The 26,854-nt window shown below is 38.5% G+C and overlaps 1 protein-coding gene across 12 annotated transcripts; it reads left to right on the forward strand.

The window, feature by feature from the left end:
* Window positions 1-2,817: 2,817 nt before the first annotated feature.
* Trim52 (tripartite motif-containing 52) lies at window positions 2,818-26,090 on the forward strand. Of its 12 annotated transcripts, none has more exons than XR_015637947.1 (5): window positions 2,824-4,414; window positions 23,379-23,460; window positions 24,157-24,256; window positions 25,753-25,885; window positions 26,020-26,090. XR_015637947.1 is itself a non-coding variant. In XM_087585439.1 (2 exons), the coding sequence occupies exon 2, from the start codon at window positions 3,635-3,637 to the stop codon at window positions 4,340-4,342; it is 708 nt and encodes a 235-aa protein (XP_087441565.1). In that variant the 5' UTR covers window positions 2,818-2,910; window positions 3,591-3,634; the 3' UTR covers window positions 4,343-6,063.
* The last annotated feature ends 764 nt before the right edge of the window (window positions 26,091-26,854 follow it).

Here is a 26,854-nt window from a genome sequence, read left to right on the forward strand (position 1 = left end):
TTGTCTACTAAAGTGCATATGTCTTCAGTATTGAACCTTTCTGACGTATCTGTTCATTTCAAGTTTTTGAAGACATCCCTTTGGAAGAGGTTTTCTTCTTACCCGCTCCGTACTTATCAATCAGCTGTAGGTCATTTGTTGTTCTGCGGTCTCCCTAATCTACCATCCCAGAAATTACTATGTCATTTCATTCCAGTAATTTGTCCATGTGTGAATTTTACACACTCCCCCCCTCACCCTTATTGTGGTGCTATGGCTTCTACTAACTTTTGAGTAACGGTTTCGTGGGAGATCAAGTTTACGCTAGATTGTAAGTATACATATGACTTCACTCCCACGCGGCTTTTCCAACTCAGTGGTCATTAAGTATGAAATGTGAACACAATTCATTCATAATTTTAAAATTATTTACTTTATTTGGTACCTACTATCAGTGCTCCACAGTTCCTTTATGTTTCTTTTCATTTTTGGAAATTTTGTCTTCGTGTCATAGATTTTAAAGCAATAAGCCTTGAAGAAGGCTCTCTTGTACCTCCCTGTGCTGAGCATGTTTTGATTTTTCTTTCTTAATTTAATTTTGGAACATTTTGTTGAATTATCTCTGCCATTCTCATTTTACAATTCTTCCGTCTTCTCCTCTTGTTCTGGTGACCCACTTTTATATATTTAATGTCCCTTATTGGGTATGGGTCATTGTCTAATTGTTATTTCCATTTTTCTATCCTGTTTTCCATTGCTTGCTTGTATTCTTTCAAAGATTGACCTGTTCTTTTAAAAATTTAGATATTTTAATATTTAATTTTTAATTTAATATTCAAATTTAAAATGACATGTTTGTTTGTGGGTGTGTGCACAGGCAAGCAGGTAACTGTAGAGGTCAGAAGAGGGCGTCCATCTGCAGGAACTAGAATTATAGTTGGCCATGCTGTTTGATGTGGTTGCTGGGAGCTGCTCAAGGTCTTTGCAAGAGCAGTATGTGATTTTAACTGCTAGGCCCTCTTTCTAACTTGTGTGTCTTTTTTAATATGTTGGTCATATTTAATAAAATCAATATCCATGAGCTAAAAATTAAATATAACCACATATACACATGCATACTTGATTTTTCCCCCAATGTCATTATTCTATTCAAACTTTCTTTTCTTTCAAAAATTTTTTTCTGCTTTATGTTAGAGACTATTTTCAAATAACTAGAGAATTTTGACTATCAATAAATAAATGAGATAGTAACTATCTAACTTGTAGGAGAGAAGCTGCCTCCTTCCTTGTTAGGTAACTTAGTTCCACTGATTGGTCAGTGAACCACTGACCATGTTTGGGATTATTTTTCCACCCAGATCTTTCCTTTAAATTTGTTTAGATTTTCTAGAGAACAATTAATTCCATTTCCTTCCAGGAGGGTCTATCACTGGTTGCTGGCATTAGAGTTAGAATAAAAAAGGTTGGAGAGTTCATGTTTTAATGTACATCTGGCAAGAGAATTCTCCTGTGTGTCCTGTGTTTTCTATATTTTTCTCTGATTCATTTTCTATAGTAGGTAAACCTCGGTTTTCTGCTCAGCTGTGATGTAATTATGTATATGTTTCTTATATAAGTTCAACTCTTTTGTTATGGATAGCTGGATTGTCAGTGGGTATTTTAGAATCTTCTATTTTGTTTCTCCTGAATTTTCTCTATGGTTGTTTTCATTATTTTAAAAATATTTTTTAATTGTAATTTACTTTTCTTTAGCATCAGTTATATAGCCTATAAATTAATGCTGTTGTTATCTTTCCTGGGGTGACACTTGTTATTTGTGATTTAATACATTAAAAATCTGAATATATAAGTAAGATATTATAGTGAAACAAGAGTGCTTTGTTTGTAAACTATAAACAGTTTAGACCATTTGAAATACCTAGATTTTCATATCTATAAACCATGATCATTTTATGCTGACTTAAGCAGGGAAATCACAATGCTGAAGGTTTTGCAAAATTAAAAAAAAAAGAAAAACAAAACAACTCCCCTCCCATGAAGCCCCAAAACAAAACCCACAGCTTAAACCTCTAAAAGTGTTAAAATCAACTCCTTTATAACAGATAATCTACTTCTATTGTCATGTGATTAATATGTCCCTTAATAATCATGAAGGGATTGCAATGTTCTCGGCAGACTAATTCCATTCTTATTGATCACTTTAGCTTTTTATAATGTTAGGTAGTGCCAAAACATCTCCTCACTGTAGCTGCATATTTCCAGTCTGGAACATTCTTTGTAACAATCTTTTTTTATGCAGGGCAAGATAATAGACACTGCTTAAGAGTGGAGTAAGAGGTCTAACATGAATTTTGATGGGAAATGCTATTTAGCTGAGGAGAAGCAATTTTTTGTGATGACGATGACGACGAATGATAGGGACCACCACAGACCTTTTGAAACCTGAGTCCCTATTTTTCGGACTCTGGGCCTACCAGTCTGTTTTTACTTTTTTTTTTTTTTTTTTTTTTTGTTCGTCTAGCTATCTGTCTATTTATTTAGAGATGCGTCTTGTAGCCAAGATGAGTTTCAAAGTTGCTAGTCGGCTCAGAGTGCTTTGAACTTCTGACCTTCCACCTCTGACCTGTTAGGATTACAGTCACGCTCTCTCTACCTCTCTGTAGCTTTTTCACTATGTATGGTCCCTCGCTTTAATACCATTAAGACGGAGGTCCTCCAATGGCCCAGAGCGTCGCGATTTTTTAAAAAAAACTTGATTGGGCCGGAAGAACTTGTTTTCGAGCGCGTTGACGTCATTTCCAGGTGCTTTATATTGAGGAGCAGCCGGGCGTGTGAGGCAGACGCCGGATGAGGCTGCTAGCTCTGTGTGAGCTTTGAGGCTCCAGTCAGCTGCGTGGTCCTGCGCCAGCGGCTTCCGGAGCGAGGGCTGCCGTGAGTTGGTTTCCTTGAGCGGACCGAGGAAAGCCGGCCGTGGGCGGTGGCAGCTGGTCCACAAAACCTCGCGTGTCTCAGCAGGGCAACGAGGCCTTAGCCCTTAGCGCCTGGCGGCTGGGCAGCGAGGCTTTAGGCCCTAGCGTCCCTCAGCTGGGCAGTGAGGCCTACCGCTTTTGCGCCCCTTGGCTGGGCAGCAAGGAGGCCTTTGGCCTTAGCGTCCCTCGGTTGGCCAGCGAGGCCTTAGTCCTTACGGGCTGGCGGCTGGGCAGCGAGGCCTACCGCATTTGGGACCCAGGGCAGTGAGGCCTTGAGTCCTTTGCGCCCCTCAGGTCAGCAGTGAGGCCTACCGTGTTTGGGACCCCTTGCCTGGGCGGTGAGGCCTTGAGACCTTAGCGCCCCTTGGCTTGGCAGCAAGGCCTACGGCCCCCTCAGTAGGGCAGCGAGACTTTAGTGCTTTGCGCCCCTCAGCTGGGTAGCGAGGCCTTTGTCCTTAACACCTCTTGGCTTGGCAGTGAGGCTTGGCAGCGAGGCCTACCGCCCTTGTGCCCCTTGGCTGGGCAGGGAGACTTTAGGCCTTGTGCCCCTTGGTAGGGAAGTAAGTCCTATCACCTTTGTGCTCTTGGGTGGTATAGGCAAGACTTTCCACTTGTGGTTTCGTGCTTTGTGCTTCTTGGCAGGGCAGCGAGGGCCTCTGCTTTTCTGAGGACCTGTGTGCTTTAAGATGGCCGCCCCTACAGGGCCTCCCAGCCCTATGCAGTCACTTCGGGAAGAAGCAGTATGTGCCATCTGTCTGGATTACTTTAAGGACCCCGTGTCCATTGGCTGTGGGCACAACTTCTGCCGAGGGTGTGTGACCCAGCTGTGGGGCAAGGAAGATGAACAGGACCGGGAACCGCCTGCTATAGGGAACCACGTCATTAGAGAGGTTTTGTTTCATAGGTACACAGAACAGGAGGTGTTTCAGCACCGAGCACATGCTGGACGCTGGGCTGCTCATAGCCATAGAAGGCATCGGGGCAATGCAGACTCTGTGTGGGATGATGAGGAAGAAGACTGGAACAGTTTACAAGGACTGGTACATGACCTGAGAATTAGGGTTTTTCCAGAAGAAAGAGATGAACACCCCCACGATGGCCACCAATACCATCACTATGGCCGATACCGACACCGTCCAGTTTTCCGCCGTGGTCCCCCACATCCACCTGTGCGTCGGCAGCTCTATCCAGATGCCCGACCACGATCTCCACCTCGAGTACGATCTCCACCTCGAGTACATTCTCCACCTCGAGTACGTTCTCCACCTCGTCCCACACCACAGGTCTTCAGCTGCCCACAATGCCGAAGGACATTTCCAAGTCGCAGTTTTCGACCCAATTTGCAGCTGGCCAACATGGTCCATATAATTCGCCAGATTTGCCATACGCCATGAAATTAGCAAAGCATGCAAATATGAGGAAACCTGGAGCTCTCCAGTGAGGTAGAAAAAAAGCTCATCTGTATGGTGTGTATAGATTCCTGGCACCACAAAAATAACAATGTGGTGCCATTGGATGAAATACTTAAACAAGGGGCAAAAAAATGAGAAATCTATAGTACTTGGCACTCTCAGTGCTACCCCAGATTTGGGGAGAAATTAAAATATTCCAAATTTATCAGTGCCTGCAGCTTTAAATCAGAATAGAGTAGTTGAGTATGTAGCTCAATAGCAGAATGCTTGTTTGCCTAGCGTGTTTCATCTCCCACTTTCCAGTTTATTTTGAAGTAATGACGATCAAGCTTCAGTTTTAGGAAATATTAGTCCTTTGTTGCTATTAGCTGAGAATTTACTTATGGGAATGAGGAAAACTGCTTTGCTTAGCTTCAGAATTACGCTTTCAGAACTGAATATTTTCATGAACCTGGTATTTGACTACTTAAAATATTTTTGAGGTTGTTATTAGCTGATTTGATAACATGCTTTATAGGAATTTGTCAATTTTATAGTAATGCCATACATAGATTTTTAGCAAAAGTTGAAAAGTTGTCAAGATATACTGTGCTATCTATGTGGATTACTTTGGAAATCTTCAGGTTTTCTGTCTTAAGCTAAGAAAGAGTATGCTTAGTTCAGGTTTGCTCTTGAAGATGTGGAGCTCTTTCAATGTTTTTGTTAGATCTAAAGTTCCTTGGTCATTAAAGAGAACTGTATTCAGCATTTGGATAACAATACTAACATTAGGGAACCAATGAAAACTTGAGGCTGAAAATATGAAACTTTGAAAAATTAAAACTTTCAGTCAAATTTTAACACTGAAATGCACTGGCCCCGAAATGATAATAGGCAAATACTAACATTTTTGTTGTGAAGTATTTAAAGCAAAACTTGCTAAAACCAGCATATATAGATATATGTTAGAGATTCTTATAAAAAGTGCCTAATTTTGTTGGCCCAGAACCAAATTTAAGAACCAGATTCATGAATATTATATCTTTAAATTTAAGTTAGTATACAAAATAATGGATTTCATTATGAGAGTTTCATACTTGTGTATCAGTGTACTTTGGTCATATTTGCTCCTCTAGTGTACTTTTCTCCTATCTAGTCTTTATTCATATTGCATGATGTTAGATACAGAAAATTACTAAGCCTAAATTCTAAAGGGGAAATCCGTTTTTTTATCATTACCCTTTCTTCAACTCCATTCTCCTTCCCTTTAGAGCCCCCCTTTTCCTGTGTAGTTCCCCTTCATCAATGCCATTTTAAGAAGAATAAAACCTAGAATATTCAGAAATACTTAGGTGGTGTGTTTCTGACAAGTTAAAAATCTATATGGTAGCTTTGAGAGGATAAATGTGTTTCACCTTGTTCAACTTTTACTTAATAGGTTCAAGGAAGACTTTGTGGAATTTAAATGAGTGATTGTTTTGACTAGAAACTTAATGAAACTTGTAACTGTCAATGCAAATATGCATTGCATTTATTTTCCAGTTTTCTTACATTTTTGTTTCTGTTTTTATTTTTCCCTTGCTTTATTTAACTGGAAGGAAACTTAATTGCTTGTTAAAAGTGACTTAAGTTTTATTGTATTTTATACAGTATCCAGTAAAGACAAATTTAAGTTTCACAGTGACATGCTTATATTATCTGAATAAAATTACTTTAAAATTAAAGAGATTGAATGAAAATTTAATTTAAAAGAATAAATGTTGAAAGGAGACATTGTAGCAAATATTGATCAAAAAAAGTTGATCAAAAAAAATCTAATATCAGAGCTTGCAAATAGTATGCCTGTAGAAGAGTAACTGTTACCTAAATTAGATTCCTCCATTCCTGTGGAGGTTTGAATATACTTGGCCATGAGAAGTGGTACTATTAGGCAATGTCGTGTTGTTGGAGGAGGTTAGTCACTGTCAGGCTGGGATTTAAGGTCCTGTGCTTAGACCCAGAGCAGAAGAGGTAATCCTCTTGTTGCCTGCAGAAGAGAATCTTCTGGCTGCCTTTGGATCAAGATCTAGAACTTTTGTCTCTTCCAGTGCCATGTCTGTCTAGATGCTGTCATGCTTCCTACCTTGATGATAATGAACTAAACCTCTGAAACTAAGCCAGCCCAATTAAATTTGTCCTTTGTAAGAGTTGCCTTGATCACAGCAGGGAAACCTTAACTAAGACAATTCCTGAAAACCACAATTCTGAAACTTATTTCAGTGTAAGAAAGAAGATAGTTCACATCACTGTTTTTATAGGAACTTCTGAATTCTGAGGGCTAAGGTTAAAGGGATATATGCATTATTAGCTAGGAACCAAGCCTTCAATACACAAATCTATAAACAACACTTGTACTCCACAGTGCATAGCAAATAAAAGCAAAGCAAAAAATGCTCAGAGAATGGGAAAGTTGGTGAGCTGTTCTAAAATTAAGCTAATGAAAATGTGGCATATCCATGCTTTTCCTTGTTGGAAAACATTAAGCACTTGATATATAATTTCATATAAAAGGAAATAAAGTCTTGCAGTTATATCCAATTCTGAGTCTTTGAAGCTACAAATAAAACATAAGAAATTCTACACAAATACTACACAGATCCAATTATAAGGATGTTATCCTGATCCTGTGCTAGGCAAAATGAGTCTGTTGTCAAGATAAAGCTAATGCACCTTAGCAATTTGTTAAAATTGGTCCTTTGTCTTAGGGTTTCTGCTGCAGGAACAAACCACCATGACCAAAAAAAGCAAATTGGGGAGGAAAGGGTTTGTTCAACTTTTACACTGTTCATCACCAAAGGAAGTCAGGACAGGAATTCAACAGTACAGGATCCTGGAGGCAGGAGCTGATGCAGGAGCCATGGAGGAGTTCTGCTTACTGGTTTGTTTCCCATGGCTTACTTGAATGTGCGCTCTCGCGCTCTCTCTCACACTCACTCACACACACGTTTTAAAAACTTCTTATTTGTTAATTTCACATCATACACTCGAATTCCACTCATCTCCAGTCCCTTCATACCAGCCTCTGTCCTTGCAATATCCCCTCTTAAAGAAAAAAATGTGGAAGTTGTAGTGTGTGACAGTGTGTCCCACAGTTATTTCCTTGTGTTCACACTTTACTTGCAAATGTTCATTGCTATGAGTCATTGGTCTGATTTGAGGCCTCTGTCTTCTGCTACTCTATAAATACTGGGTCCTCAATAGGACTCCTCACAGATACCCTGTTGTTGTCCTGTGTCATGGAGATCCTTCAGCTTTGGATCTGCAGGACCAGCCCTTCACATCCTCCAGTTCACTGATTGGGTAGAAACCTTGGATCTGGGCTGGTTGAACTGGTGAGCGTGTTGACTCTCCTGTACCTACACCATCAGGGAAAACCCTCTAGTCCTGTCCCGGGTAGCTCACCCAATGCTGCAGCTGAGCTGGCAAGGGGTGGACCCATTTCTCCTCTAATGCTTTGGGCCATCTCACCCATTTCCATGCCGGCAGGACCAGCTCTAATGTTCTGCCCAGGTGAATGAAGTACAGGGCCTGCTCTCCTTGAGTGCTGCAGCACAGCCTGCTTTCTTATAGAACCCAGTAATAGCGCTACCCACAATGGGCTGTGCCTTCTTCCACTGATCACTAATTGAGAAAATGCGTTATAGCTGGATCTCATGAAGGCATTTCCTAAACTGAGGCTTTTTCCTCTATAAGAGCTCTAGTTTGTGTCAGAGTGAAACAAAACCAGCTAGTGCAACTGAATCCTTGTGAACTTGATACACAAGCACATCACAACCCTTCCTGTCTTATATCCAAATATCTTAAGTCCCATAGTCTTCACAAATTCAAACATTACAATTTCAGTCCCTTTAAATAGCCAATTTCTTCAAAATCCAGTCTTTTAAAATCCGAACTCTCTCAATTGTGGGCTCAAATAAAATAAAATAAACTTTCTTACTCCAAGAGGGAAAAATTAGGACACAGTTGCAAAGCAAAATCAAATTCCAACCATCCTAGTGTCTGGGATCCACTCACCATCTTCTGTACTCCTCCAAAAGTGTTGGGTCTCTTCTCCAGCTTCATTCCACTGTTGCTGCTGTTCTTGGTTGGCATGTCATGGGGCCAAACCTTGGCAATTCTCTCCAATTGGTTCATACTTTCAAAACTATTAACACTTGGATGACTTATATAGTACTGAGTCTGGCTGACAGCAGAAGATACAACCTTGGTCACCTGCTGACTTTCATGAAACACTTCCTGAAAGATTTGATTCAGTGTTGCTGGTCTCCTCTCAATCATCACTAATTTCTTAGCTACAGCTAACCAATGTCAATTGTTCAGTAATGCAAAAGTTTCACTTCAGTGATGCTGGTCTCTTGTTAAGCTCAGCTGACTAGAATGGCAGAATCTTAATTCAAAATAGCAAACAGCCCTGATAGAAACTCTAAACTTCCTCTGAAACTTCAGTTAGGCCTCCATCTTTTACACTGCTCTCAACATTGTTACTGTCCAGGTTTCTGAAGAACATCCCACTGAGCTCTTAACATTTAATGGCTCAGATAGGCCAAAGTTCTGAAGCTCCTCCACATGTCTCCACAAAACATGGCCAAGTCTGTCACTACAACACCCAACTATGCTGGTACCAACTTGTCTTTGGGTTTCTATTGCTGGGACAAAACACTATGACCAAAAAGCTAGTAGGGTAGGAAACAGTTTATTCAGCCTACACTTCCACAATACTGTTTGTTCATCACCAAAGGAAGTCAGGATAGCAACAGGGCAGGAACTTGGAGGTAAGAGCTGATTCAGAGGCCATGGAGGAGTGCTGCTTATTGGCTTGCTTTCCCTGGCTTGCTCAACCTGCTTCCCTATAGAACCCATGCTGGACTGGGCCTTGCCCCACTGACCACTAATTGAGAAAAGGCCCTGCAGCTGGATGGATCTCATGGAGGCATTTCTTCAACTGAAGCTTTTTTTTCTCTGATGGCTCAAATTTGTGTCAAGTTGACACAAAAACAGCCAGTACAGTTCTATTGTCCAAAACTGTTCTGCTTAACATAGCATGCTGAGAGAAAAGGGAGTAGGAACTGGATTAGCCTTAAGAAATAATATAGCTATCAAACTGCAGTGATTAGTTGTGTTCAGAGATAAGGAAGAAAAACTGAATCAAAAATTTGTTGGTAGTTTGACTAAATTATGGACTTTTCTCTGTTCCTCTAACAGGGAAAAGAGACCAAGCAGAGGGAATGTAGTAAATTTCTCCAGTGTATTAGATATTTAAGCAATGTAGAATAAAAATAATTTTAAGTACATAGTGAGACTTTTTAAAAATGACTTATTACTCTAAATTTAATGATCATTCTTTTAAAAGCAAATAGTGGAAGTGTATTACTAATACCAGTTGATCATCATATAGTTTATACATCTTATTTCCTTGTTCCTGGAATGAGCATTATTAAAGCTTACTGTGTCTGGAATGGTGCCTTTGGCATAAGCATTAAGAAATATATAGACAGGAAAGTTTTGTGCAGATGGAAATTCTGCTTTCCTCATTTTAGTACCATTACTGCTATTTTTCTCCATTTCTTGACCACAAACAGGAAAAAACAAGAATATTTTTAGACTTAAGCTTTGTTTATAGTAATTAGATTTATTTTGTTATCACAGGATGGCCAGATGTGCATGAAAACCACTTTGTGTTTCCCAACACAGATCATATTAACCTCCATTTTTTTTTCCCTTTTGGACCAAGCAAGTGGTGACCAGACGATCTAGTCTGGAAAAGCTTAATTGCCAACTCTGAATTTAGTGGGGGTGGAGAAATTCCTTAGAGGGAAATGGGAATTTAGTTTCAAGATAGTAGTTTCCATGTGCAAATGAGCTTTGAATTCTCCTAAGGAGAAAAATGAATATTAGAAAAAAAGCTGCAAAAAAACCCAAAAAGATTTAGGATAAGTTTATTTTTAAGGAAACTATTTAAAATAAGTTACGATATAACTCACATAGTTTTGTAGGACTAAAAATAATGAACTTTTTTGCAGACCTTAAAGTTTCTCATCAACACTTGAAAGGAGTTAAATGAGCTGACAGATTTAATTACTCAAAGTAGTCTGTATCATTTTTTATTTCACTTTGACATAAGACTTGGCACAAATCTATTATAAGCTGTGCTCATTTATTGCTGCACTTCTAAGTTATAAATCTGGTTTATATCTATGGAAAATGTAGTATAGTATTGAAGACATGTCCAGTTATCTGGGCAATTTGTTTTATGAGTTTATACCAAATTAAGTAGAAAGCATTTGGAGAATTTGTTTTTCCTCTGTGGGTTGCAAGTCAGTTAGAAAAAGACCTTTTTGAGCAAGGGAGTTCAGAGTTCTGGCTCTTTAGTCTATTTCCTGAATAGATCTGATTAAAACATGATCTAAAAGTCTGATTGATGGTGTCCATTTCCCTTTTCAATGTAACAGATACATTCAGAATGTTGACATCTATGAAAGGTAGAAACATTGATGCTGTATTGCATTCCCCTTAGTATTTCTTACTAGTGGAGGAAATGATTTAGTCAAGAGACAGGCAAAGCTAGTTTTCTCAGGTAATAATTTCTGAAATTTATAATATTTTATATAGTATACTTTTAGACTTTTAGAATGGCTTAGCCAAATTAGATACAATATGTTCAAATAAACAGTTTGGTTGCTGATAATGAGGGTAATGTGGAGAGAAAGCTTTGTCATAACTGGGTATAAAGGAGGGGGAAGTGTTAACTGTTTCCTTCTTTAGTTCTCTGTTTTGGGAAGGGAGATTACTTAGAAAGATGGACGAGAGGGAGAGAAAAGGAGACAGATCAAGAGATTTCTAAGGAAAAAGTTATGAATGGATTGTGTATGGCTGGACTTTTCCTCCCTCTTTGGGATTGGGGATGGATTGACGTTTTTTCCTCTTAAAGGTATAGCAAATTTTTGTTTTAGTACTACAGGTGTTTTCTTTACCTTTTAATGCTGTACTTAGTTTTTGAGCAGGGTCTCATTTAAGCTAAGCTGGATTCAGATTGGCTATATAGTTAAGGATGATCTTGATCTTCATATTCTTCTGCCTCTGCCTCATAATTGCCGGAATTATAGGCACACCACACAGCTGGCCTAAATTATATACTGTTAAAATGTTACACTTCAAGTTAGCTCTGATTTATTTTATCAGCTCTTTCATACATTTTGGAGGGTAGGGTTTATACCTTTTTTGTTGGTTTGCTTTGTTTTGTTCTGTTTTATTTCCTTGGTGATACTGAGTCATGACTGTGTATCAAAACCTTTTTGGTTTGGTTTTGAGATTATGTAGTTATATAATTTCTACATTTCCTTTCCTCCTTTAAATCTCTCCCCATGCCCCGTCTTTGTTCTTTAAATTCATGGTCTTTTTTTCGTTAATTGTTGTTACATGTGTGTATGTATGTGTACTCCTAAATATAACCTGGTCAATTTGTATAATATTACTTGTATCTGTTTTCTGAGCTGACCACATGGAATTGATAACCAGTGGAGCGCTTTTCTCTGGGGAAGACTTAGTTCTTCCACTCTCCACATTCCTTTCTTTAACATTTTATTTTTCTTGGATACTTTATGTATTTACATTTTAAATGTTATCCCATTTCCCCCTTATTTGCCTGTAGTTTCTTGTTTAGAGTTGAGGCCCCATGATCTTACAGTGCCTTTCAACTTGGGCGTGTTTGTTGGTGTTCTTGATCAGCTGATGTTAGACACTTTTGTGATGAGAATTTACAGGTGCAGCTTCTGATGCTACTGAGAGACTCACAGTAACCTTCCTGATTCTCTAGCTCTTAAATTTTTCAGTCCCCCTTTCTACACTGTTCCCTGAGACTTATGTGCAGGAGCTGTTTTATGTATGTAGCCATTGGGACTGGGTTATACAAGTCTGCATTTTGATTTGTTGTTTGTAGAGGAATTTTAAACCAGCAATGGATCACATCCAAAGGACTTCTAGGTATATATGATCCAGTTGGAATGCAGATACACTTTGGATTACAATATGATCTGGTTGAATTCGACACACCCTTAATGTACCCTTAGTTCAGGATCATGCTAGTTCTACAAAGTGGTTATAGGTTCTTCTCCAAGATCCATGACTTCACTGTCCTTGGGAACTTTGCTAGGTTTCTGGTTTGCAGGCCTGGTTTCCCTCTGGTTGACTGGTCTGAAGTCTAGTTAGAGGTGCTCAGGACTGTTGGTTCCTTCCTCCTGTGGCAGCTTACATGGTGCTTCGTGGTACATACTTTCTTAGGTGAGTAAACAACAGTGTGATTCCTTATGACTTTTTCAGATGTTTTCACTATTCTTTCCACTTTTCTGGTTTCAGTTATTCCAGGATATGTTCATGGTTATTTTTGGGCGAGTTATGAGTTCTTTGTATATTTTGAATATTAATCTTTTATCAGATGTTTACCTTGCAGAGCTTCTTTCTCATTCTCTGGGGATTCTCTTGGTTAACTGCTTTTTTAGCTGTGCAGAAGCTTTTTAGTTTTATGAAGTCCTACTTGTTAGTTGTTGGCCTTAATACTTAGGCAAATGAAGTCCTATCCAGAAAATTCTTTCCTGCACACATATAGGGTTTTACCTATATTTTTTTCTAGCAGTTTCCATGTTTTAGGTTTTATATTTAAGTCTTTTGATCTATTTGGAGTAGTTTTTTTTTCTTTTTTTTCTTTTTTCTTTTTTCTTTTTTTTCGGAGCTGGGGACCGAACCCAGGGTCTTGGGCTTGCTAGGCAAGCGCTCTACCACTGAGCTAAATCCCCAGCCCCTATTTGGAGTAGTTTTATGCCAGGTGAAGCTGTAGTTATTTTTCTATTGCTTTGAGGAGACATCATGACAAGACCAACTTAGAAATCATTTAGTTGGGGGCTTGCTTAAAAGTTTCAGAGGGCTAGTCTATAGCCATAATGGCAGGGAGTATGGTAGCAGCCAGTCAGGCAGTAGGCATGGCGCTGGAGAAGTAGCTGAGCTTAAAGCTCATCTAAGGGAAACACCTCTTCCAACAAGGCCAGCGGTCCTGATCCTTCTCAAACAATTTTATCTGTGTCAGAAGCATTCAAATGTGAATCTATGTGGGTTTGCAGCTTTATCATAATGCAAGATGCACTTAGTCCAACTTTAAAAGTACCCACAGTCTTTCAACGTCTGAATACACATTAAAAACCAAAGTCTTTGGAGAATCAATACAATCTCTGAACTGTAATACTCTGTAAAATCAAAAAGTAAATTAATTCTTCCAGTGTACAGTGACATAGACTATAAATTACTTTTCCAACAAGGGAGGAAAGCAAGCATAATAATGAAATGCTGGACCAAAGCAAGACTGAACATAGCAAACCGCACTCTAAGTCTTGAAACTCTATGTCTGATGTCAAAGGGTGTAACTCTTCTAGCTTTGCAGACTGCAACATCTCTCTTTGAAGAAGATTCTTTGAACAACATTCAACTGTTTTTCTAGTCCAAAGCCCCAAAGTCTTCCACAGCTTTGTATACCTGTCACAGTACTCCATTCCTGGCACCAATCTCTTAGTTGCTTTTCTGTTGCTGTAAAGACAACATTTAAAAGAAAAGCAATTAATTGGGGGTGTGGCTTACAGAGGGTACAGTAGACATGCATGCAAGTAGGAGTGACACTAAAAAAGTACCTGAGATTACATCTGCTCCATAAGCACAAGGGAGAGAGAGAGAGCGAATTGGGTATAGCACAGACTTTTGAAATCTCAAAAGTGACACTAATAATGTCATACTTCCTAATACTTCCCCAGAAGTTCCACAAACTATGGCAGAAGCACAAACATATGAACTTATGGGGACCATTCTTATTTAAAATCTCAAAGTGAGAGATAATGTGTCTAATTTTGTACTTCTACATGTGAATGTACAGTTTTCCCAGAACCATTTTTTGATGCTTTCTTTTCTCTAGCTTACAATTTTGGCATCTTTGCTCAAGTATTAGGTGGCAGAAATTACATGTACTTACATTTGGTTCTGTAATTTTGTTCCATTGGGCTATATGTTTGTACTGGTACCATATTGTTTTTTATTACTATTGCTCTGTAACGTATTTTAGGATCTACTGCAACAAGGCCACCCCTCTTAATAGTGCTACTCCCTATGGGCCAAGCATTTAGATATAGGAGTCTCAGGGTGGAGGCATATCATTTCAAACCACCCGTTCTACTCCATGGTGCCCATAAACTTGTAACCATAAAGTAATGCAAAAACGCATTTGGTCCAACCTCAGAAGTCCTTATAGTCTATAACAGACTCAACACTATTTAAAAATCTAATGTTCAAAGTCTCTTCTGAGATCCAGGCAATCTGTTAACTGTAATCTGTTATAAAATTAAAATTAAAGATCACATACTTCCAACATATAATGGCACAGGATATACATTATCATTCAAGCAAAATGTAGGGAAGGGAGCATAATAATGAAATACTGGACCAAAGCAAGACTGAAAACAGCTGGACAGACTTCAAGCTCTGCATCTCCATGTCCGCTGTCAGAAGTCTCTCCGGCTCTCCATCCCCTTTCAGCTTTGTGGACTGCAACACACTTTTCTCTCTTAGGCTGGCTCCACTCCCTGTTGGCAGCTCTCCTTGACAGGTACCTGTGGCCGTGGCATATCGGGGTTTCCAAGGCACTGCAGGTTCTATCTTCATAGCTTCCCACAGTGGCCCCTCGGGGCTTCCGTGAAGGAACAACACCCTTGCCACGTGCCTGGTCTCAGACTTTTCTTAGTTGTGGAGGACAGTTCCATAACCCTTGACTCTTTTGTATGTCTGATAAGATCAAACTACATCCCGTGTGCCTCTAGATTAAGGTGTAGAACTCTCAGTTCCTTCTAGCACCGTGTCTGCCTGCGTGCTGCCATGATTCTTAACTCTCGCTTCACAGAGTACTCTTGGCTCTAAAGTCAGTACTACATGGCCAAAGCTGCCATGTTCTGCTGCTTGCTAGGACTGGAACATGGCCTCCTTGCTGAATCAAGGCTTTACTTCATCGCCTAAGCTTGGCTGTCCTGGAATTTGCTTTGCAGATCAGTTTGACCTTGAATTTAGATCTCTCCTGAGTGCTGGGATTAAGGTTGTCTACCATTTCGGAACCTAAACTGTTTTTTAATATCTTTTCAAAAACTGGAAGCTTAGCTTGGTGGGATCCCGCCTTGAGGTTTACATTTTGAAAGGTTTAGTCCATTGACTGATGGTAAAGGAGCTGAGGGTTCTACATTTTGATCTAGAGGTAGCAGAAAGAGACTGGGCCACACTGGATGTAGCTTGATGATATCAGACATTAAAGCCTGCCTCTACAGTGACATACTTCCTCTAAAAAGGACACATGGCAACAAGGTCAGTAATAGTGCTATTCCCTATGGGCCTACCATTCAAAACCCATGAATCTATGGGGGTTATTCCTATATTAACTAGTCAAACCACCATAGCAACCCAGGGATTTTGTTTGTTTGTTTTTACTTTTTTGGTTTCATGTGAATGTTAGTATTGTCTTTTCTATTTCTGTGAGGAATGAGATGGGGATTTTCATTTAGATTGTATTGAATTCAATCTGTCATGATTCTTACCATGACAATAATGAACTAACCCTCTCAAAATGTAAGCTAGCCCCAGCTAAATGTTTCCTTTATAAGAGTTGTATTATGGGTCATGGTATTTTTCACAACAATAGAAACCCTAAGACAGAAGTTGGTACCAGGGATGGATAATCCAGCAATAGGTCTAACCTTGTTTTTCTTTAGAAGAATGTGGACTTTGGGACTCTGAACTAGGAAAGTAGTTGGACAATTTAAGCTCAGCTTAATGGGCCATATTGCATTGAATATATATTCTGGAAATAGCTTTTGTTAATTTTCATAGTTACTTCTATCACTTCATGAACATGGGATAGCTTTCTATTTTCTAGCACCATAAATATATAATCAACAAATTGTATTTGTTGATTCTTTGTACCTTCTCCCCTTGTTTCCACTTTATTTGTTTCTGCTCTTAATTGTAATATTTTTGAATGTCAAGTGGATTTGGAGGCTTTGTTTTATTTTTCCAAATTTTTGAGTTGCATCATTAAGTTATTTGTGTACCTAATTTTTTATTTTTTCTAAATGTAGGGACTACTTTGAATACTGCTCTGAGTGTATCCCTGATGTTCTGTTGTGCTTTTGTTTTCATTTAGCTTCAGAATTTTTTTATCTGTCTTGATTTATTCTTTCATTCATGAATCATTCAGTGATTAGTTCTATGAGTTTGTGTTTCAATCTCTGTGAGTTTCAATTAGAGACTTATTTGCTGTCAATTTTAAGTTTTCCTGCCTTGTGGTGAGATAGGGTTCAATGAGTCCTTTCAACCTTTTTGAATTTGTATAGATGTGTTTTGTATTCCAGGCTTTCTTGTGCCGCTGTGCAGAATATGCATTCTTTTCTGTTTCAGTGGAACGTTCGTTCTGTAGATATTGATACATGATACCAATTAATTCTGATGAATCTCTCTTTTTTTTGTCCAGATAACTTGTCTGTTGGAGAAAGTGGGGTATTGGAATCACCAATTATTAATGGATTGTGTTAATCTGTTTCATTAGTTCTAGAAGTAAATTTTTTAATATAAAATTGGGTGTTCCAGAATTTGATATATACATGCTTAGCACAGTAATGTCTTGGTTAACTGCTCCCTTGAAGTTTGTTACATATTAGGATGAAGGCTTATGCTTGCTTTCTGGTCCCATTTGATTGAGGTACTTTTACTTTTGAGCATTCTATTATGCTAAGGCAGTTTCCATCTTTAAAGCTAAGACCTGTTTCTTCCAGAGAACAGAAGTATTTCATTTCTTGATTTATTCAGTCAGTATGTTAATTGTGACTTCATGTTGACTTTTTTTGTTTGTAGAGATAATTTGTGTTTTAATAATTATGGTTTGATATTTTTATCCATATAGTCTTTCTGCTGTGACCATTCCTCTCTTGAGTATGAAAGATTGTCTTCTGTATTTTTTTTAGATTTTGATTGTTAGATATTACATTTTTAAGGCTTTTTATACTGTGCAATGTTTTTCTTTTTTTCAATTATGGCAGTTTTTATAGGTATATTAGACTAGGCTGGCTGTCATAGTCTTTTAGGATCTGGAAAGCCTTGTTCCAGGATTATAAGGGTTCTAAGTTTCCATTGAGAAATCATCTGTTATTCTGATGGGTTTTTCTTTATATGTGACTTGTAGTCTTTTTCTTGTAGTTTCAGTACTCAGACTTTCTTACATATATTTAGTGTTTTAACTATGATATGCTATGGAAGTTTTCTTTCTGGTCTTGTCTAGTTGGTGTTCTGCCAGCTTCATATGAGGATGTGTTTTCTTCATTTGGTGAAGTTTTCTTCTATGATCTTGTTGAAATGTGGTCTACGCCATTGACTTCATATTGTTCTCCGTCATCTATGCCTAAAATCTGAAGGTTATATCTTTTTATGATGCCCAACATTCGTCTGTTGGTTCCCTATGTGGTTAAATTTTTTCATATTCGTTATTTAGTTGGTCTAGCTGTTGAGTCCTTATATCTTTCACTTGAGGAGTCTCAGCTAGAGATTCATCTTTTAGATGCTCTGGGGCTTCTGAATGCATGTTTGTTTATTGACTTTTTTTCTTATTCTGGGTACTTCCTCTTGTGCATGGGGTGGACAGTTGCTTGTGATTGTGGGGACAAGCTCCAAAACTTATCTTCAGGTTTCGCCGCAGATATCTGGAAAGGCCAGCTTGCCTGACAGGTCTTTCATGCTTAGAAGTTATAATTGTTTACAGGCTGGAAGGACCACAGTGGACTCTTGAGGTCTTAGTGTTGTTTATGCCTTGCATTGTCTAAGATCCATGTCTATGGTCCAGCCTGTATTTCCCATCATTCTCTTATCTTGCAGGGAGTCATATACTTTCTGATTTGTGAACAGATTCTCATTTATATATATTATTATATGTTCATTCCAGTAAAGTACATTTTTTTTGTCATTTGTAGAGATTCACATTGCTTATGCTGACAGATTGAGTTAAATCCACATCCCTTTTGGGCTTTAGGTAGTATGGCTTGCTTGGGATTTTCACTAAGTCTCCTCATCTTGAAAATTCACCAATTTTCTCTTTATTGTTGATATTTACGTCATGAATATCTGAAGAGGTATTAGAAGGGAACCAAAATACAGTGAAATTATCACTATAACGAAAAACATTAAAAATTATTTCAGCTCCTTTAGTGTACAAAGTATTAAGTCTCATATTTTCATATTGGTCCTTATATTTTTCTCCTTATTGCCCTCTCCAGTCCCCTGTGCCCTCTGACATGTTCTTTTCTTTTCTCCATGTATTACCTGTCTTTTTCTATGGCATTGGGAATTGAACTCATAACCTTCTGTATATTTTATAAGCATTATACCATTGAGCTATGTTTCTTACCCCTATTTTATAACCTTTAACCATCCTATTTAGAAATCTCAAGGACACATGTTGAAATAATCAATCACTCAATGTTTTCCCCATTTATATATGATTATTAGGACTTACAGATAACTGCTTTGTCCTTTAAAGGAGTCATAATAGATGAGAAGAAACAGTCATTGAAAAAATTTGTGAACTTAATGCTTCAGATAATTAGTTAATTATAAACACACAGATTTATGGTCACGGTCATAGATGGGAAATGTGAGTTGCACAAATAGATTTAGAAAATGGTCTTTTTATTAGAAGAATATAATTATTTGATAAAACTAATTTATCTTTATCAGTGAGGATTTTTTTTCTTTGAACTCATGAGAACCAAACTCTGCAAGTTGTCCTTGGCCTTCACATGCATTCTCTCTGTCACACACACACCACACATACACACACACACACACACACACACACACACACACACACCACAGCACAGGGAAATAGAATAAATTATAATAAATTGTAATAACAATTTTAAATAATTATTGGTGAAAACAGGTCTTACTCGTAAAGGTAAACTTAAGATAAGGATGTACAAATACCATTTATATTAAAGAATGACCTCTTAGAAAACATTTGGGCCAAAACTTAATACAAAGAAATTGATATAATTTTTAGTTTTATTACTATATTCACATCCTATTCTATTGTTAATAACATAGTTCTGTTAAATATCCTGGTATTTATTCATGCTAAGGGCTGTCAACATTTATGTTCAGGTTACTTAATACAGATTTATAAGAGATGAATTTGTAGGCGCCACATTGCTTTGTCAAAAACAAATTCCATAATTGTAAAAATGCATGATAAAGCAATTACTTTCTGAAAACGTGCTTTCTTTGCTAAGTCGCTCCTGTATTTTTACCTAGACATTGTCCCTTATTCCTGTCATTGTTTTAGAAATATTATTTTACTACACAATAGTTGACTACTTTCAGACTGTGCGGATTTTAACACTCTATTTCCTTTATATTGGTTCTGTTAATCTAGTTATTGTCAAAAGACCTGATAATGTTAATGCATTTCTTCTCGTAGTGTCCTGGTAATGTGTACATTTATTCTGTGTGTCTAAAATGTATGTAATGAATTCAGCAGTTGTGAGTGAATGAAGGGTAGTTTATGAGCCAGTAACAAAAAGGAGGGCTCTTCAAAGAAAAAGATATTAGATTGAATAAAAGAGTGAAAGAGAGAAGAAAAGAAGGGGGTGGGGAAGAGAGGAAGGGATCCAGAAGGAGGAGGAAGAGGAGAAGAAGACATCACTCGGATAGCACGTCAGTTACTGGAATTTATGGTCATTGGATTTAAAAATAGCTTGGTGGTTCTCCAGGATACCTCAGTGTCCTGAGAATGTGATAATCTGGATTTGTTTACTGTTTGTCATTGCCATTGTCATTGTTATTTCTCATGAATGCGTATATTTATATCTATGATAATGGCAAACTTGGAAAACATGATATACGTTCAAACATAAAATTCATCATGAAATTATAATTATTTTTAAGATTACTAATGGAAAAGAAACTTTTATTGGCTTTGTCAAAAACAAAATCAAAATGTAAGTTTTCTCAGCTACGGCTCGAGCACCATGCCTGCCTGCCTGTCTGTCTGCTGCCGTTCTTCCCGCCATGATTGTCATCGGTTCATCCCCTCAGACTGTAAGCAAGCCCCCAGTTAAATGCTCTGAAATTTGAAGTATATTGAAATGCTGTGAGAACTTTCAGATGTTGGCATTTGGGTTTTCTTCAGTGGGTTGGACTTACAACTGTAAAATATGTCATGAGGCATGCTTGCAGAGTTTGCCTCCGAGAAACCTAAATATTCCTACTGTTTTTAAATATGTTGATGGAATTACTTAGTTGTCAAAATGAGCTTTACACTCGTTCCTACAAAGGCTTCACTACTTTGGAAGTTAGTTATTAGAAACTAACCTTCCACTGCAGCCTTCTTCTAAGAGTGTTTGTATGAACCTCTCTTATAATAAAATGCAGTGTTCTCAGTTCTGTGTTGACATGGAAACAACCTGCTTAAGAGAAAAGTAATTAAAAGGCGTTAGCATAATACTGAATATCACTTGAAAAATATGTAGCTTTCTATAAGGATTTAAGAACAATGTGCCAATAACTTTTAGGATTCCAGTAATCTTTTCCTGACTTAGCCACCATTTGGAATAGTGGGAAATAAAACTTACAAGGTCTAGAACATTTTCCTTTTGGTATTGGAAATTGAGCTCAGGGTCTTGAACATTACTAGGCAAGCATACTGTCACTGAAATATGTCTTGAGCCCTTCATTTTTTTTTTCATTTTGAGGTAGTATCTTGCCAGCTTTCTTAAACTGGTTTTGAAGTAGCACTGTAAGTCAGATAGGCCTTGAACTAATAATTCTACCGCTTCATCCTCTCTAGTAGCTAGAAATACAGGTCTACTCAGCAATTCTTACTTACAGTTAATATTTTAAACTACTTTTAATTACAATGGCTGTGCAGTCTATTTTGTGAGAATAACCAAACAAAGGTTGAATATTGTCATTAACACAGGTATCTTAGTTACTACTTCTATGACAAAGCATCCTCACCAAAGCAACTTATAAAAGAAAGCACTTAGTTGGTGCATACTTAACAGTTTGAGGGGGTGAACCGATGACCATCATGGCGGGAAGCACAGCAGCAGGCAGACAGGCAGGCAGACAGACAGGCAGGCAGGCAGGCAGGCAGGCAGGGAGGCAGGCATGGTGCTCGAGCCGTAGCTGAGAAACTTACGTGTGTGTGTGTGTGTGTGTGTGTGTGTGTGTGTGTGTGTGTGTTGTGGGGAGAAGGTGGGGGTGAAGAAGGAGGAGAGAGGTCCTGTACTGGAAAACTGGAAAGAGCTGCTATGCTTGCAGAGAAGTAGAACTGGATACTTGTTTGTAGTATTCAAGTCCCACACAATTTCTAATTTTCCTTCATCTGTTGCTAGCTCTATAGTCGCTTGCTCTGGAGTTCTGGCTTTTGTTCAAATTTGTTCTGTCCTGTCTTGTTTCTACCAACCTATGTCTATGGCATATTCCATTATCCTCAATTTCTGACACTGGCTTATACCCAACTTTAATATTGCTCCTTCTTGTCTTCAGGGTTGAAATCTCAAAGCAACTGCAGTTTACATGTCATTTATTTCTTAGTTTTCTTAGGGAAATATTAAAATCAGTTTTCAAAATTACACACACACACACACACACAGGAGGGGGGAGGGGGAGGGGGAGGAGGAGAGGGAGAGGGAGAGACACACACACACACACAGACAGAGACATACACATATGCTTCACATAAGTAAATTTACATCCCTTTCAGGAATCTGATATATTTGAGGATTTTCAATAGGTTGAAATTGGGTGGATCATCCTGAGGAAATAGTTAGCAAAGATTGATAGAAAGCTTGGGATGGTTTGAGAGATGATATAACCATTTATATGTAAGGCAATATTTTTCTGCATATATCTTTCTCCCAATAATGAGACTTCACATTTAAAAAAGGCGATTTTTAAAAAAATGTATACGTATTTCTGTGTGTATATGAACTTTTGGGCACTTGCAGAGCCCAGGAGAAGTTGAATTCCATGTAGCCAGAATTACAGGAACCTGATGGTGGGGCCTGATCTCCAGTTCTCTGGAAGAGTAGCAAACACTTTTAACTGCTGAGCAATTTCTACAGCCAAAAGATTTTGTTTTTTAAAAATAACTCACTTAAATATTAGACAATTGATTGCAAAAGTCATTTCAATAAAAACATGAACATTTGAAGTGAGGCTTCTGAGGAATGAAGGAGAACTTTATTCACTTGACCTCCCTTTGGAATATGAAGGGAAGGACGCAACTGAGACTCTTCTGCAGATTTCTGGTTTAGTGTTTCTGAGTGGTCGGGAATATGACTTACAGAGCAGGATAGTTAGAAGAGCTAATAGGTTCTGAAGGCACAGATGATGGTGATTTCCTGTCACTTCTAATCCAAAAGGAGCTATCTAATCGAGAATTAAATGCTTCACTTGGAACTCAGATGGAGACTGGGGATCCACATTATTCCAGTTTTTAAAGAGGTAAAGTGTGGAACGTGCTATAAAGAAGATAGAAAAGACTATTAAAAAACAGTAGTGCCATGGAAGGCTGGAGAATGTGGACTGCAAAGGGGGCTGCATAAGCCTTTGCATGTTGCAGTTCTGTGGCATGATGTAGCTAGAAGAGAGGGATACAAAGTCAGAGGAGTTGTTCATTGCCTCTGTCGGGAATTTTATCACAGTGGCTTCTCACTGTAATCCCAATAATGCCTTTGAATAGAATGTCTGTAGGCTACTGAAGGCTACCTAAGGCATGCTGAGACTTAACATCCTTCCTTTTCTTGCATAATTAGAGAGTTTTCTGTAGTCACTTGCAATGTTCATGACATATTCACATTTCACTGTCATGGTCTGGAAAACATCTCTAAATACAAATTTGTTTTTACTTCTCTTTTTATCCTCCCCCTTGAGACAGTTCCTTATGTGTGTACAGGTGTGCCTGCAGCTCCTTAATGTGTGATTCCCAGACCGCAGCATCTTAAGATTTGGGATTGCAGGTATGTTCTACCACATACAGATTAATTTCTTCTCCCAGTTCCTGGGCTGGGAATTAAATCTCGGTCTTTACACATGATAAGCCTGTGCTCTATCACAGGACTGCAATTCCAGCTAGAAAGTAACTTCTGAGCCCCTAAAGATACTCTCTTTGTGTGTACATTTGCCGCAACATTTTTATAGTAGCTCAAAGTTAGTTGTTTCTGCAAGAAATCATACTTGAATGTAACTTGGAATACATTACTTTGGATATAGCTTGTGTTAACTCTGCAAATGTCAAACACATAAATGATATAACTGAAGATGGCTTCCTATGTTTGTTGGTCTTGACATAACTCTTAGGATGTTGATTGATGTAAACGTGTTTATTATATGCATGGGGAGGCAACTACTCACTTCTACATCTAAATTCTATAGATTAGTTCTCATTTTAAAGTGAATTCAGTCTTTGAGGTGAGGCTGGTAGTTAAATAAAGTAAAAACTGATGAGTTGAGTGAATAAAACATTGAACTTAAGCATCTCTGTCCTTGGTAAATTTAGTGAGAATTTTCAGCTTAAAACTCTGGAAAACTGAGTGCACTTGGAATTGGGCCATTGCTCTGTTTTGTGCTTCTAGTTTTTGTAAATTGGAGCACATATTGAATTTCAGAGTTCTCAAGCCAAAAATATATTAAAAACTACATATGCTCTTTCCTAGTGGAAAAACAGAGTGATCTCCAGTGGAGAGGGACTCCCTCTTCCGAGTTTTTCTGCAAAACGAGTTATTTATATATGAGCTCAGAACCACTGCCAAAAAGGTGATCATGACGTATCCTATCAATAAATTTGTTCTTTTGTTAAGATTATTTTTATGCTTATAGGAACATAAATCATATTTATTGCCTTTAAATATTCATGCAGATTCATATATTAACATCTTCATGTTTTTGTTGTCATAATTTGTATATTTGAATTAAAAGCCTCTATAATTTATATGTAAACCAGCTGACTCCATAAATATAAACTGGATTCAGTCAAGCCGCCAGCGTGAAGACACCTGAGTCAAGGTACGTTGTTTTGGAAGTAGATATTAGTTGCTACTAGATGAGACCTGTGTCTTTTAGAAAAGGACAGATTAGGATAATTAGAATAGTCCAATTACATCATCATACAGTTTGTCCTGTACGTGATAGAGGCAACTAAACTCTGTGAAGACTTGTGGACTGAACATCGGTGCCTACTCAAGGTCTTTATCATTCCGACAAGTTCATATGATCCTGTGACAAGTTTATAAGCAAAGCATTTGAAATTATTAAGTATTATATGTGATGCCTGTAGGATAATGTGGAAAACTGAAGGACAATTAGGAAAGATTTCCTTTTAGATCTGTTGTCAAGAATGAAGTGTTTTGGTTATGAGAAGTCAGGGAAGAATAGGAAATGGCCATCTCATTTTTTTTGTGTGTATTATAACTTTGTTGCATATTTTAAATACTCAGTAGAAACAATCGAAAAGGAAGAGATGATGTTAGTTTTTTTGAATTGAGTAGGAATGGAGAGGGGCTTTAAAGTTATTAAATTTCACTGATATTGTATAAACAGTTTTTAAAAAGTCAAGACACTTAAAGCTGGATCAAGTTTTGAAAATGGTGATTCCTAGTTATAAAGTCTACATTAGTAACTTATATTCTTACTCTATCTTCTAGTGTTGGATCACAAACAATCTTCCAGGATTTCTAAGTTCTGTAGCATCTACATTTACTCGTTGAATGTCTCTATAGAAATAGTCTAAGGAACTGTAGATGGATTTGAGAAGTCATGCTAATCTGCCAGAGTGTAGGGTTTTATTTCTACTGAGTAAGTTGAGGTCTAACCTTTGGTGCCAGATTTCTGCCCCAATTTCCTGGCTGAAACTGAAAACGTAGTTGGCAGTATCATGGGGTGGTTCAGGGAGCCGGGGGCAGAGACTATGTTTGCTGTGTTCATAAACCCTCATGGAATACATGCGGGCTCCAGTCACCCTTCTCTCTGCTCCACACGGTTGCCTGCAGCAGGAAGGAAGGATCGTTTTCATCTCCTGGTACACGGAAAGCTCTGAGCATCCAGTTACAATATCCTTTAGCAAATGGAGTCCCAGAAGGGCCTGCATGAACTTAAAGTGTACATGCATTCTCCTCTGGCTTTTCTTTTTCAGACAAATATCTGCTCTTTAAATTATTCATTGCTTTGCAGAGGAAGTATTAATTACAGGACTGTAAGCTTAGATCAAGTTGGGATGTAATTACAGGGCTTGCTTTGTCTCTGTTGTCCAACAGAATCAGCCAGGAAGCATTCATGATGCCAGCAGGAGAAGGTGTTTTAAAGCCCATTATGTCTTCGGTTCTCTCAAGAACTCAAGCCTGGATCAAGTGACATTTCTGCTGCCCAGTTGTCTGGGAAAACAAAGCAGCAAGTATTAACAAGTTACATTTTTATAAGTTTATAATGTTCATTGGTAGACTATGTGAATATGTTATGTGTAACAATGAAAATGGATTTGTCTGTATCCTCATTCTTAATTTTTGATTTTCTTCTGTTTGTAGATGTGTGAGGGTATTCTTGGCTGTACATTTGTCTATCATGTTAAAAACGATGAATAAAATGATAAATAGGTGTTTGTGCTACACAGTTTTATTTCTTTTTCCCCCCACAGTTAATTTTTTTACATTACATCACACTCCTGCCCCTGCAGATCTCTCCCCTTCCCCTGCTCTAACTCATACCCTGCTCTTCAGCGAAGGGGAAGCCCTTGCCCCCACCTGGGTGCCCCTCCACCCTGGGGGTCAGTCTCAGCAGGACTATGCGTCTTGTCTTCCACTGAGGCCCAGCCAGGAAGTCCAGGTAGGAGAAGGGGATGCAGTGGCAGGCCACAGAGTCAAAGACAGTCCCCGCTTCAATTGTTAGGGGATCCATATGAAGACCAAGCTGCACATGTGCTGCGGGTGTGTGTGTGTGTGTGTGTGTGTGTGTGTGTGTGTGTGTGTGTGTTGCTGGGGCTAGGTCCATCTTGCATCCTGTGCATGTTCTTCGGTTGGTGGTTCAATGTCTGTGAGCCCCCATGGGCAAAAGCTAGTTGACTCTCTAGGTCATCATGTGGTGTTTCTGGCCCTTGGGCTTGCTCAGTTCTATTCCCGACTCTTCCAAGATTCCCTGAGCTCTGCCTGACGTTTGACTGTGGGTCTCTGCTGCTGGATCTGGCAGCATTGCATCACATCACAAAGCCTCCCCGGAGACAGCTATGCTAGGCTTCTGTCTGCAAGCATAAAAGAGCATCATTACTAATGTCAGGGGTTGGCTCTCTCCCACAGAAAGAGCCTCAAGTTGGGCCTTACTGCTTTTTAACAGCACTTTCATTTAAAATTGTTTTTTTAAACGTCT

Source organism: Rattus norvegicus, chromosome 15, assembly GCF_021556685.1.
Source record: "Rattus norvegicus strain SHRSP/BbbUtx chromosome 15, alternate assembly SHRSP_T2T, whole genome shotgun sequence".
NCBI classification, from domain to species: domain Eukaryota; kingdom Metazoa; phylum Chordata; class Mammalia; order Rodentia; family Muridae; genus Rattus; species Rattus norvegicus.